Genomic DNA, 14,626 nt, shown 5'->3' on the forward strand with positions numbered 1-14,626 from the left:
GCAACGAAAGAGAAAATTGAAAACAATTAAAGACTCAAATAAATGGAGATATCAGAATCATTTTAGAAAGCGTGGATGGGTAAGAAAAAGAAACTCAAAAAGGAAAGAAAATTTAAGGTAACAAGGGATAAGACACAGAAAGGAGACATCATACCGAGATGGAAAAGGAAAATACAAGTCATAACTAGTTTGCATCATTCACTGACGAAAAAGGGATTTTTAATTTTCCTTCAGAAAAAAAAATATTCCTGAGTAAATAAATAATAAATTATCAATTCCGGGTTGAATGAATAAATACAAAGGTAAAAGGAGTCCGACTGAATAGACAAGACCAACGGGCAAAGTTTCTTAATTAGACCGCGCAATCTGGCTATCATTCAGTCACTGCAATTTCTTCGGCGGAAGGAAACGCCTCGCCGGTAGGCGTATGAGTGCCAAATCACTGCGATTTTTGCCAAAACGTCCTTGACGGAACGATAAGACGGCTCAATCTGAATTTACAGCCAGTCTAGCCATCTGCGGATTGTTCACTGCCGCTCCTTGCTTTACAGCGATGACAGGGATGCGGCCAGCTGATGAGCCTCTGACGACTGAACATTCATTCAATGCTTCTTTTGCGAGTTATGCTTTTTTCTGGAGGAGATAAGACAGTACAAGGTTTGGTTGCATTTAGTGAACCTAAAGAGAAAGCATTTGCAACGATAAATGAAATGAAATGATCATATCAATAAGCCAATGAGAACTCAGAGTAAAAAAAGAAAACGACTTGGGGCTAGAACAGGAAGGACTGAGTCGCAGTTGGTTATGTTCCAATACCACATTAGTTTGCAAAATGGGAAGTGTTTTCTTTGCCAAATAAGACCATTATGAAGCAAAATCAATGCAAACCCACTTTAAATCAGCTTTTAACGGAGTGTCGAAAAACCTATACCAAAGTAATCCCAGCGACCAATGGAAACAAAGCTTTACAATGTCATTAGCCAATTGGAACTCAAGTTAACTAGCAAACTACTTGAAGCGCGGGAAAACGCGAATGACCACGTCCCGATTGTTTTTATTAGGTTGGTATCTGATTGGTTAATAGGATGACGCGAGTTTTCTGGACCAATCATAGAACAAAGTTAAGCAAACCAATGCAATCGCGGATTACTTTCGACACTCAATTGCAAATTGCACTTTTTTCGACACAACTAAAAATTGTGACTAAGCTTGGATGAAGCAATCAATCTTGCGTTAAAAATTTGCATCTCTGAATGCCTTTGTGTTGTTCTCAAAGAAGAACTGTCTATTCAGCTTACCTTAACGGAAGGCATTCTCGTCTTCCATAACATCAAACATCTTTGATAACTTTCTTGAAGCTTGCAAAACACAAAGCCACACCATGTCGTGATTTTCTCACACAACACCCTGCTCATCTCACGCAGTTTATCCATACAGCCAGTAACATTAATCCGCTTCCAACGAGAGACATTTTTGTTCGTCGATTCGTCCGCAATGTCTGTGTCTTCCTCCCTGTCAGAAGCTTTTGAGGTCGCCTCACTCTTATCGTGAACTCTAAATAAAGACAGCGTGCTAGAGAAGGGGAAAGGAAGCATGTAAGCTTGTGAAACGTCCGTTTAAAATTAATCTAAGACGGTCATAAAGAGCTTATCAATTCCTCCCTCTTGCCTCGTTTCTAAAAGAATGAAAAAGAGGCAACTTTCTCCGTTCCAATTTCATTTGTTCCTCACCAGAACTTTCTTCCAGTCCTCCTCCACCAAACTTTGAGCACCAGACACGTGACCACAATGAAGAGAAGAGCATTGATGAGGGTAGTGGGTGCAATTCGTCTATGAGCCTCCCTCAAGTTCCGTATCAGTACATAAAGAAAGCCCCACGTGTTCTCTGGCTTAAAATTTGGCTGAAACAAAAATTTCATAAGTCATCGAATGCTTCGATGCGAGCTCAACTGTGTCTAAGTTTGAAATTTTAACATTTTTGAACGAAAATAAGCTGACTCCGCTATAGAACCTAACTGTCTCCTTTCGCTTTCATAGACACTATAACTGAGTTCAAATTAATTTTCCCTTCTATTTGGGAGACACTAAACTAGATAAAAACAACTAATTTGATCACAGAGTTTCGACGCCTGGCATATATGGACCTTCTAGTTATCTTTTTAACCCTTTAAACCCTAAAAGTGACCAGCATCTATTTTCTCCCTACAATATCACTCCTGAATCACACACTAAGGTCATGAGAATAAAGGAAATGATCACTAGGGAAGGAATCTTTTGATTGGCAAACAAATTCTCCTTGTCAGCACCCCAGGAAATGTATAAAGAACAGTGTGGAGAATATGCATTCTGATGTTAGGGTGTAAAGGGTTACGAGAACTACTTTTCTCGTCTTGTTACGAGCTTGAAATGAAACAAAGTTCCCTTGAGGAACTGAACCTCAGGGCACCGGTGCTCAATCACTTAGCTTAAGAGCCTGTGTGGGGAACTGGGTCACCACAAAGTTCATTTTTAAAACACGTCTCAGCAATGTCGTAAAGAGAATACGAAAAAGATAAATTTCTCGGCTTAGCAGTGAAATACAGAAATAATTTTTTTCGTCTTGTCTTGTTTCCTTCTCTCCGGCATGGTCTTGTGTATCAGTGTAATTAATAATGGTAATAGGACCGAGTGGAGTCCAATTCTGTCTGTAATCTTACGAGTGATAACCAAAGTCGGACGACCGCGAAGCGGGAGTCCGATTTGTTAATCACGAATATGATTACTGACAGAACTGGACGACAAGAAGTCCTGTTAATCAATTAATCATAACCATTTCAATTTCTGAAAAAAAAAATACACCTAGAACAGATATCTACAGTGGAGACAATGTCTTAAGTTAATAATTCCTCCATTTTGGAAATTCCCCAGTTTTTCTTTTGATAGGTGGTTTTTGCTATCATTATTGTAATCAATTCTTTGATTGGTGGATTTAGCTGAGTAGGCTAAGTAAATTGGCTGCGTCAACTGTCCGATTACAGGTGTCCGATTACAGCCAACCGTCTGATTACACTGTCCGATTACAACTGTACAGAATGATTAGTGAAAAATGAAGCTACGAATGCACCAATAACATTTCAGAAATCTGTTTTGGTTATGACTAAATTTTGTTTTTGATATGTTGACCCCCTGATATCTCCAACTATTTTTGCTGGAGCCTTGGGAATCGAAAGAACAGAACTGCACCAAATTTGTCACGAGCTTTATGACTCTTTACCCGGTAAATTCTCTTTTTCTCCAGCATATTCTCCAAAGTCGACAAAGAGCTGTTATTGACGACGAATGGTAAATATTCTCTGTTGAATTCCCGCGTCCACCAAGCCTTCTCGCCGCTGTTGAGAGAAAAATTCAACAAAGTAAGGGATTTGGTACAATTTCCAATGAAGTGTCTTACGTAATCCGGGATTGTTTGTTTTTGTTTTCTTCGCTCTGTGATTGGTCTGAAAAACTCACGCCATTCTCTCAACCAATCAGATGCAAAACTAAAACCAATTTCGACTTGATCGCCTGCGTTTTCCCGCGCTTTAGGCGATTTGGTCGGTTGTACTTTGAGTTCCTATTGGCTCTAAGAAGTATTATTCTTTTTCTGAATGGTTGTTGTGATTTTTTTGGTTTTGGTTTTACGACACTAAATCAAAAAGCGCTATATCTAAGCAGTTTTGCGATCCTCATTGAGGAAGTTCCATAATTTTATGTCACCGGATTGTTACCTTGGATGGAACAAAACTTGCCACAGACTTGATGTGTTTCGTGTGTAATGATACAAATACAGTTGCGCTCGGATGAACCTTGGAGGAGACACCTTGAAAGGATTTTGACCCATCAGCTGTAATACGTCTGTTTGTCCTTTCATCAGCTTATGAATCAAGCTCAGAAACCATGGATTTTCAGAGTAGGATTCCAGAGCTGCGAACCACATTTGCCAGTCCAAGCGGGGCTGATGAGGTGCTGCAGTAATAAAATGATTTATGCAAAAGTCGCAGAGTTGAGTTAGTTCCACTTTTTCTTAAAACAACATATGTCACAACCCTGACTCATTTTCAAATTCTCGCCTTTACATACTATGATGTCACTGCGTAGCAGTTTTTCATTTTCCTTTTAACTTACTTTTCCCGCTTTTGCCCCATGCTCTCGAAGCTTCCCCACTGGGATAAAAAAAAAGGGATAGGAATCCTAAGCAGGAAAGATTTACACCATAAAGTTCGCTATGATTGAAGATAAGTGCAGATGCCACGAAAGTTGTTCTCTACTTACATTGGCAAAGGGAATTTATCAGCTGCACCTATAAATGAAAACTGTTAAAAGGAAGACTTGCTTAGGTAAATGCGGCTTAAAACGTGACATCCCCTTTAAGTTTAAGTGTGACCAGGCGATCATTTTCTCCTGGCAAGAAATCTAGCGATGCCTCGAATCAGGTTACAGACGGGTGCCAGTATTGCGACAATACTTTCTATTTGTATACTCACCAACAAAGGGCGGTGGCTGATATAAATTGCCAGGTTTGTATAAGAAATTGTATTCCTGAAGAAAGGAAAGGCAGCCTGCAATAAGCTATCAAAATTACACCTAGTGACAGCAGAGAGCTAGCCGCTCGACATCATCTGTATAATGAAGATGGTCAACTCCTTCTCAAAGACCAACCTCTTAGACGACTCTTCTGTTTCTTAGACAGTTAAAATTTCGAAAAACTCCTCTAAAGCGATCAAAGCTCTGATTTTTAGTCATTGACTGGGACTGGCAAATTGCTTTAAGTCTCCCGTTAGGAGTGACTTCCTACAAGATTCCAAACTTGCACTATAATGAAGGGGACTGGATCTTACCTCCCAAGGACCGTCCAGTGAGTTGCTGCCTATGATGATAAGCTCAGGCCGACCACCAACTCCAGTCATACTGTAGAACAATAAATAACATATCACTCTTCGACGCATGACTATTAGGCAAGTCGCTGAATAATAACAATTGCAATAACGAAAAAATTAACATGTCGGTTATATAGCGCATTTTCATAAGTTCTAATGCTTTCCCGGTACAAAACCTTGTAAACTTCTTCAACCAGACTGCACGAAGCACTTTACAAAGAATTGAAGGAAATCTTTGTTTATGCTTTCAATTTTGTAGACAAGACCAGACCCAAAACATCCTGTATCACTTATTTTTAAGATCCTCTCCAAATAATAACAGGGAAGAAGTAGGAGACGGGGCTCTCGATTTACCGTCCTTATCAGGGAAAACTGCAATATCTTGCTATTCTTAGATGTCATTCTACGGGAAGCAAATTTTTCTCCGGTGCTCCGGTGCTCTGGTAGTTCAGTGCTATACCAACTGAGCCAACAACTCGAGGGTTTTTAAGAATTATGTAACACAACTCTCGTACCTTCTGAACAGGCCGTAAGCATTTGTCAGTTCCAGATAAGCCGTGTGTCGATACATATTAACAAACGTCTTGGGAAGGCTTCGCTGGACAACACGATCGACGGCTGTGAAGGAGTACTGTGGATTAAATGCAAACGGAAAGCAATCATCAAGAGAACATAACTTTGTCTCATGGCAGCGTTCAAGACGATCGAGCTCGCTAAGAAGAACAACACCTAGAAAGGAGGCAAAGAGAGCTGCCGAAAAGATTCCAGGGGAGATCCATGGTTGACGCCTTATGCTCCCCAGCAGGAACGAAGATGGCCTAATCTAATGGTAATAAATGGTTTTGTGGTTGAATATGTAATGCGAGTCCTTTCCTCCTCTCTCCTCCCCTACTTTCATGTCTAACTTGCTTAATATAACTGATGGTGAAGAGAGCTGAAATAATGATGATGAGACAAAGCAACAGAAGGGAGACGGCAGCAACAGCGAGGACGATGACGATAACTGTGACTTACGGTTACAAGAAGATTGTGAAGATACAAACGACACGCTCAAAAGACAGTTTTTGGAAACAGTCCTGGACAAATAAGTCGACCAAAGCAAAAAATACACCCTCGTTGCAGAATTGCATATGACATCGAGTTTTACTCACCAAGCTAACAGAAAACATCATTAAAGACACAACGGACCAGATGAAACATTGGAACAGCTGCCACACCTTGCTACGCTTGCTGCACTGCTCCAACAGGCACCTAATGCACAATACATAATCTTCAGCACAAACACACAAACGTCCTCGATAGCTGAATGAAATAAATTACAACGTTGAATAACTGGAATCTTTTCCCCAACAGCGCACGCTCAGCTCTCCCGTGAAATCCAAGAATGAAACTCGAGTAAAGTAATGATCCTCGAAGAATGGCGACTATTTAAAAAACTGCCGAAAAGAAGCTTAAAAAAAAGTCAGATTTCGACAGGATTCGAACCTGCGCCCACCAGATACTATCTGGGCGCTTTGCCAACTGAGCTACGAAGCCACATGTTTGGAGCGAGGCACATTTTAGAGAGTTTGAAGTTCTTCTTTCCCGTGAAGGAATCTGATTATGATTTTGATCAAATAAATTTCATTAAATTTATATTAATGAAACTGTTTCACACCAAAAGTCTCTTAGCGGGCGATATTCCAAAATCTTTGACTTCAGAGGATAACAGTGCCCGAATACTCACAAATTCGACGACGACCGCTTTAAGGCTCACGCGAGCTTATCCGAGGTAATGATTTACGAGGCTTCCCTTTGGGAAAGATTATTGGGAAAGAAAACAAATTATTTTCCTTGGGACCAGTCGTTAAGTTTTATTTCTGACCAGCAGATGAAACACAAGCCAAAGATGATCCTACAAGAATTATTTCTCTTTTTTCTTGATAGTTATTGCAAAGGCCATCAAACTAAGTTTACGGATAGACAGCACCAAGAGAAACAACACCCAGATTACCACCACCGTTCAAGTATAAATAAAGGGGATCTTCGCTTCGGTTACAAATCTATTTCGAGCTGCACATGTCACATCTCACCTAGTAAAAGCTCCCAGTATTTCGATTAAAAGAGACAAAAACCCCATCCACAATGCAAACTGTGTGGCGAGTTGAACTGTGTTTACAAGCTGTTCAGGTGTAAAAGCTGAAAAAAAATGAAATTTGTTGATTTAGTGGTCGCTTCATGGTTCAAATTAGCTCAAAGTTATCAAAATTTGACGCCAAAAAGTTGATCCTTTACCTGTTTCGCAGTGGATGGGTTCGTCTTTTGTGATCTTAATACTGAACCACTTGATAGTACAAACAATGATAATTATTAAAACAAGAAGAAACGTGATTAAGATAGAGGCCAGCTTCATCCAACCAAAAATCTTGCTATGAAGAAATTCTATGGCCTGAATGAATTTGGAATTCTCATGACGTGAATTCATCCAGTGCAAGACATACTCCACAAGTTGAGAGGTGGTTGAACTTTCTTCTGTTAAGAAAATAATGGCGAAAATAAACTTAAAGCAACTTGATTAACGCTGAATAAATTGCACAAGCGAATGTGATTGCTTATGCAGAAGGGGGACAAACGAATGGGGAGCAAAAAACCCCGGATCGCTTAGTACCTGGGCAACTGTGTACCAACCCCTCCCCTTACCCAACTTGACTGTTGTTGTGTTAGGGGAGGGATAGGTACGCAGCTCCTGAAGTACTGACTTTGATCCAAAACCCCACAGGTGTGAAAGGGGTTACGGGTACCCCCCCCCCCCCCCTCCCCCATTCTCTCGCTTATTGCCTCACTGTCCGGCCTGTTGTAGTTGCAAATAGATAAAAGAGCCACAAAAGATGAAAAAGTTCAGTGCAATTCTAGCTAGTGAAGCCATTCTCACCTGCGCTGGTGTTTCCCTTCGATGCGGTGTTCCTATCCTCTGAGCTTGGTGTATTTTCACTTTCAGCTGCATCTAATTCTGTGAAATGAAAGACCCAAAAATATATATCCTCAATAGGGTACAATTACTGAAAGAAACGACAATCAAAGTCTAGGCAAGAGTTCATCAGCTACAGGCCTTGAACGTTTAAATTTTAGTAGGAGAGTAGAGCGCAACACGCGGTTTTCTCACCTGGGGGGGGGGGGAAATCTAAATAACGGCCCTCTAAGTTATACCTTCATCACTTCTCGAGCCCATTTTTCCTTCCGCGTCTTCCTCTAAGCTCTCCTCTTGTTTAACCTCTGAGTATCCGGCACAAGGTTTCATTGTTGTTCCTGTAAGTAATTCAACAGAACAACGCAGTTAAACCCTTTCCCTCTCAAGATCTAATCATTAATTCCCCCCTTCAGATGCTACACACTTCCTTGAAAATAAGTTACGAGAATTTGGTGTTAGATCAAGATAACTTCTACCTAATAATTTTGAGTATTCTCATTACCTGTTTTCTAGATAACGTATGGATTTGATATGGAGAAGTTACGGGTTGATCACTTCTGGAAGTTAAAGGGTTAAGCAACTTTTGTCAGGAAAATTCTTAACTTATAAACAATTTCAAACGCCTGTAGCAACAACGTAGAAAGCGCAGGCAAATCTGAAAAGCACAGAATGCTTTGTCCAACAATCTTCCTGTACGCAGTGTTACTTACGCTGGCTTGCCGTATGACAACAACTTGAACGCATGCACCGTCTGCACAGGAAACACTGCATACGAGAGAGAATACACTTGTCATCCAGCAGCGAGATACACAAGACGATTGTCAGTAGGTTGAAGAAGTTGTAGTTACCGGTGAGAAGAATCAATAGCTGGAGAAATACCTGAAAAGAAATTATGATGAACAGTTTAGCACCGCACCACACTGAAAACAACAGACCACGAGCAGTCCCTCCCTTTCGGCGAATTCCACCACGCAAAAAACTCAGAAAAAATATCAGCCAGGAAAAAAATTGATGTTGGCATTCGCGGGCCCATTTATGAGTCTCACTCTCAAAGTTTTGTGCAGTGTGTCAACAATGCGTATTTTTTTTTTCGCTGATTTTTTTAGACTCGGCGAGGGATTTCACTGAAAAGGAAAGACTGCTCTTAAGCTATAAAAAGAAAGGCCTCCTTTGGGGAAAGTCAATAAAGGCTCTTTAGTTCCCAGAGGAAAATGTAAAAGTCTTTGGTGAAAAGAACGATTGAGCGCAGAGAGTAATCCGTGATTCTTTGGTTTTGTTTCACTTCGCTCCGTGGTTGGTCGTCAAAATTCGAGACACCCTTGCAACCAGTGAGATATAAAACTAATAAAAGCCAATTGTGAATTGGTTACAAGTGTTTTCCCGCGCTTTAATGCAATTGGTTCCATGCAATATTTATCTTTGTTCTGATTGGCCACTGTGATAACTTTGGTTTTGATTAGACGATACTCAATCGACAAGCTTTCTAGCAATCTTACGATTGTTACATGAATCTTCCCTACCTCGCTGCAATAAACAAACACGCGAAGAATTCTCACAGGAGCAAACGCCAGGAAAGGAATTCCGATCTCAATGACGTAACTACAAAAAGGAATATCTTTGAAAACAGTAAGACCAATAACAGGTAAATAAATAACAACAGGCGGGTGGAGACTTAAAGAACAAGTCCATTTCTCTCTCCATTTCACAAGCCCCTGCGCATTTTCCTGCATTTAACTCTTGTGACATATTTGTTCGTGGTTATAGACCGCCCCTATGGCTGCACAAAAGCTAGCGCAAAAAGGGGGATTTTCTAGTCAGGCTACCGTCCGGACTCATTTTCGCATGTTTCCCGCGATTAGCGGTGGCTGCCATATCCCATCGTGCACTGATTGCGCGTTTTCTTCCGTTTGGCGCTAAATGCGTTCCATAAGTCACACCAGTTAGCAACAACTGAGCATTTTCCCGCACTCGCCGTGTTTTTGTTTCTGCTGTTCTTTGTTTCTCTTTGTGGAATTTATTATGCTAAAATGACACCTATATTACATATTATTAATAGCTTTTTTGCAAATGTACTTACGTCATAACTACACTGAGTCTACGGAACCAAACAGGGAGTTTTTGAAAGTACCATGCAACTGGTGTGGGAATGCACTGATAAAAAGAAAAACATGTCTCCTCAAACTTTCCTTTTACACACTTGGGCGTTAAAACACATAAAAATTAGCGCTTTTTGTGCCTTGAAAAAGTTTCGGATATGAAGTAAAAAAGGAGTTTCAATACTGTTTGGGCATCTGAAAAAGCTAGCATCATAGTTTCAGGTTCGTTCTTTGGAATCAGAGTCTTAACTCAATGATAAATCAAATACAGCGAAAATTCAAATCCTCATGAGGTACCTTAGTAAGTTTTTAAAGGAAGAAATAGAAAAACTTAAAACTTCTTCCCTCTTGCTCTGCTGCGCGAAGAATATGCTGTTGAAGATAGGAGCTTTATCTACAGCTCAAACTCCGGCTCTTACAGAAAAGCGATCATTTCATATGGTACCTAAATGCACGTTAGTAGGTGCATATTGAAAGGTATGCGAGTTGATAAAGGCATGGTTTTTGAGCCGGTTTGCTCTTAATAGGGTGTGGTTTTGTGCCCCCCCCTCCACCCGGAAGTATTTCAGGGGTATCCCACCTACAGCTTGGGGGCAGAAGCCTATTATGGTTAAACCTAAATTGAATTGTGGTAAAAATATGAGCTAAACTAAATTGTTCACAATAAATTCAGATTGAATTTCTCTTGTTTAACAAATGAACAGGATGGACAGTAGTTCCCTCTGATTCTCTCCTTACCTGTGACTCATAATGCCAGTTGAGGGCGCTGAGATCCCACCACGTTTTGTCCATGTATGTCAGTTTAACAACTCCTGAAGCAAACATTAGACGAAACAACAACCACTTAACCAGCCACAGGGTTACATTGTCATGATGCCTCGAGATGTACCTTCAAAGAGTAGCACCAAAAATTTTGTTGGTAATTACGTTAAAACAGTCAAGTTAATGAGGTGAGAGTTGCCTGTAACAGACTTACAGGATGAAAAACTGATTCACTGATTTCAGAACTGACTCAACTTACAGTTCAACTAAATAGCTATGCCACTCAATTCACTGACTCACTCTGTTACTGACTATCTCACTGACTTGCTGTCTTACTTAATCAACCATTGATAGATTACTGAATGATTGGCTGACTGATGGACAAACTGACTGTCTAACTTTTTGACTGTTAACTGTCTAAATAACTGACTGAGTGACCGTCTGAGTGACTGATTAAAATGACTGATTAAGAGTACCTGACCAACTTGCTCATTGGCTGCTCAATTGTCTAAATGACTGATTGACTAATTGATTATTGAATGATTGATTGAGTGGCAAAATGACTGACTGACTGATTGCCTGGCTAAATGACTGACTGACTATGTAGGTAGCTGACTGACTGACTGACTAGCTGACTGACTTACTAATTAACTAACTGAATGACTGACTGGATGGCTGACTGACTGACAAACAGACTGATCAAATGACTAATCAAGTGACTGAGTGAATGACTGATTGACTTACTGGCTGACTGACTGATTGACTGATTGACTAATTAACTGATTAATTGATTGACTGATTGACTGATTGACTGATTGACTAATTAACTGATTAATTGATTGACTGATTGACTGATTAATTGATTGACTAATTAACTGATTGAATGACTGACTGACTGATTGTCAATAACCCACCAACTGATTTACTCACAAAATGACTGTACCTGAGACATCTGCACTTAAATAATGTTAGTTTTCCAATTCTCCAGGGTGCAAAAACAATGTTCCAGGGAGCAACCAGAAAGGCAAGAAATCCTGATTCCCACAGGAGTGCATCCCTAGAAGCAGCAATATTAAATACCAAATTAGGTCACCTACATGACTCAACAACTAAGGCATTGGGGACTGTCTAAATGACTATGAACATTCAATAAGACATCCAGTGTAATATCCTGTAACACTCTTTGGCCCTGGACAGTATAAAAAGTATCAAGTTTTCACAGTCACACAGTGGTCATTACTTACCACTGATACTGAATGAATATTTGACCAACCTGTCAAGAAAGACCATCAGTTAATCTTTATAAATACTTAATAATAGATAGATTCCATGTTGCCTTGCTTCTGTTCAGTTATAGATCATAGATGACATCAGAACATGGTAAACTATCTATCTGAAGCCTATTACTCCTTCTCACAGGGGCAACTCTGCTAAGTGGGTCTTTTGAGCCACTTGCTGGTCCCAGGCATGCGTAAAGGAGGAAGGTTAGCCATGAGGTCACCAACCCCACCATGGAAAACAACACTACTGCCACAGAAATGTCAAAATGTGGTAAGATATACTTAAATTAAATTGATGCAGATGAGAGTGTCACTGATGTTCTTAATGCCACATTTTGAAGTCTTCTATGATCTATTAATGTTCACACCCAAGACAACATAAAATCTATTTGTTTTATCTGATAAAAAATCAAAATGTTGTTTATGGTGACATCATTTACTTGTCTGACCTCCAATAGATTCAAAACATTATTGGCTTGAGCTCTCTTGCACATATACTCTCTTTTGCTGTTTTATGAAGACTCTTAGCTCTCAAAATTTTGTGAAATAAGCCAAAAATTTCCTCTAGTTGTGTAATGCAAGACGTGATGTAAAAAATATGCTAATCGAGATCCCAAGTAAAAACCCATAGATTATGTCAACACTCTGCAAGAGACCTTTTGAATCATGACACCCCTCGCTCTACGGCATAGGCTCCCGGCCCCTTATACATTCTTTTTGCTATATCTCCCATTCTTTCTAAGATGTTGTTATTTTCTTTGAAACTTAGTTGCTCTCTGTAATTAAAGAGCAAAGAAACAAAATTTTAAAATTTTGACCAGATCTTGTTGACAGTAACCTTTAGTTAATGAAAATCTACACTGAGCTATCAGTGGTGAACATTAGTTTTTCTTTCCCAAAGACAAGTCATGTAGATCTAAATAATAACAACTTACTGACTTATTTTAATAACCAAAAAACATGTCAAGAAACAATTTAAAACACTGGTACCTAAAAGGCAAAAATATGGGAGGAAAAGCAGTGTGAAAATAAAACTCACAGGTAACATGGAGTAGTAGAGGAACCACAGCATCAGGTAAGTAAGGCAGTTTCTGCATCTTTGTGACACAAGGAGGACGAGTGAAAGTAAAATGCCCACAACACACAAGAACTCCATGCCAGTGGGTGTATCCAGTCCCAAATATGGTGTCATCCATAAAAGAGTGGGTGTGTTCCAGAACAATCCACTGACTGATGTGTCCAGTGCTATCAAAAGAAATGATCAGTACTCCTGCTGAGAGAACTATTTTGGAAATGAAATTGCTAAAAAGTTGACATGGGAATAATATTTTTCTGGGAGACTTTGCTGAGAAAATTGTGATGACAGATGTTAAATGTAATTAATACAATCAAGATAGCGAGCAAGTTACCTTGACAGCTGTTACAAGACTTCATGCAGTTCTGCACCATCCACCCTGTGTTTCTGATACACTCTCCTGATGATGCCCACAATGGACAAGCAGCACTTTTATCTATGCATGATGACACTGATAAAACAAGATAACAAATTTAATGAGAAAATTAAGAATTGTTGTCACATAGTAGCCACTATGATAACAACAACTTCTCTGGGGCTGCAGCATGAAGAATTGAATCTTTAATTCCTGAGAGTGACTGGCATCTGGTATCTCCCAACAGTGTCATCCATAAATCAATCAACGATAAGGTAAGGAGAATTTGGAAAATTATCAACCAGTTAAGAAGCTCTTTCTCAATAAAAGAATTCTTCTAGTCAATCCCTTAGGAAATGTATAGGGAAGGGTTTGGAGAATATGGATACTGATGTTAGGGTGTAAAGGGTAAAAAAAAAAAAAACCAAACAAACAAAAAACAAATAACTTACAGTCATGCAAAATGTAACTTGCAGGGAGTAGACCATTGTGTCCATAGAGACCTGATTAGAAAGTATTCAGAAATCCATCAAGATTTGGCTCTATGTGAGGTATATAAGGTCCTGCAACAGGTGATTTGGTCGATGGAAAAGATAATTAAGGTAGCAAAATTTAATTGCCATGGGGGAAGGGTGGAGAAGGAGTTCTCTTTTTATAGAGATACCCACACAGGCAGAGATATATTTATTTTAGGCAAAAGAATAATACTCTTGAGGACTCCCTTTAATTCACGTGTACATGTACGTATAATTTACAAACGATAAACCTTGCAATTCCCCTGAGACCTGAAATGACTAAACAAAACATACAAACTGAATACAAAGAGATCTGTTATTGGTAGGTTGTGGAAGGTAGTAAAAAATAAGATCAGACAGAGCAACTAACCTGGTATTTGGACATAAAGAGAGGTGAAAGCAAATAAATAGATGGCTGCCATACACCAGAGAAAACCCTGTCTTACAACCTGTTGATTTTGCTTGGAATATTTGAAGTCTGAAGCCATTCATTTCTTTCTCGATTAGCCCACGCAATGTGTCCTCGATTCAGGTTTTTTTCTGATTTGATGTTATTTCACTTGTATTCTGAGAAACAAAACACGAAAGGAGAGGACAAATTTCACTTTAAATCCGGCGCCAATGATCACTTGATCTTGAGAGAAGAAGCAAAACAATAATCTGTTGACAATGCAAAGTGGCTATCAGCTGTTTTTCGTGTAT

At 39.6% G+C, this 14,626-nt stretch overlaps 1 protein-coding gene across 1 annotated transcript; it reads right to left on the reverse strand.

The window, feature by feature from the left end:
• Positions 1-219: 219 nt before the first annotated feature.
• LOC131776662 (lipase maturation factor 2) lies at positions 220-14,608 on the reverse strand. The gene is made up of 23 exons (XM_059092879.2): positions 14,295-14,608; positions 13,862-13,912; positions 13,389-13,505; positions 13,019-13,224; positions 11,944-11,972; positions 11,643-11,756; positions 10,676-10,826; positions 9,919-9,992; positions 9,362-9,440; positions 8,552-8,720; positions 8,081-8,179; positions 7,806-7,883; positions 7,169-7,405; positions 6,967-7,072; positions 6,046-6,145; positions 5,410-5,525; positions 4,856-4,925; positions 4,502-4,556; positions 3,746-3,983; positions 3,253-3,367; positions 1,731-1,900; positions 1,299-1,572; positions 220-633 (listed from the first exon to the last, which is right to left on the reverse strand). Exons 1-23 carry the CDS (start codon positions 14,410-14,412, stop codon positions 622-624), a joined length of 2,778 nt encoding a protein of 925 aa, XP_058948862.2. The 5' UTR covers positions 14,413-14,608; the 3' UTR covers positions 220-621.
• Between the last annotated feature and the right edge of the window lie 18 nt (positions 14,609-14,626).

This window comes from Pocillopora verrucosa, chromosome 8 (genome assembly GCF_036669915.1).
Source record: "Pocillopora verrucosa isolate sample1 chromosome 8, ASM3666991v2, whole genome shotgun sequence".
NCBI lineage: Eukaryota > Metazoa > Cnidaria > Anthozoa > Scleractinia > Pocilloporidae > Pocillopora > Pocillopora verrucosa.

Bases quoted from the DNA above. Each gene is read 5' to 3' on its own strand.
- LOC131776662 (XM_059092879.2), bottom strand. From the start codon at position 14,412: ATGGCTTCAGACTTCAAATATTCCAAGCAAAATCAACAGGTTGTAAGA. The intron at 7,884-8,080 runs GTATAACTTAGA...TTCATTTCACAG, and splicing joins GGGCTCGAGAAGTGATGAAG to AATTAGATGCAGCTGAAAGT. The intron at 1,901-3,252 runs GTAAAGAGTCAT...TTTTTGTTTCAG, and splicing joins AGAAAAAGAGAATTTACCGG to CCAAATTTTAAGCCAGAGAA.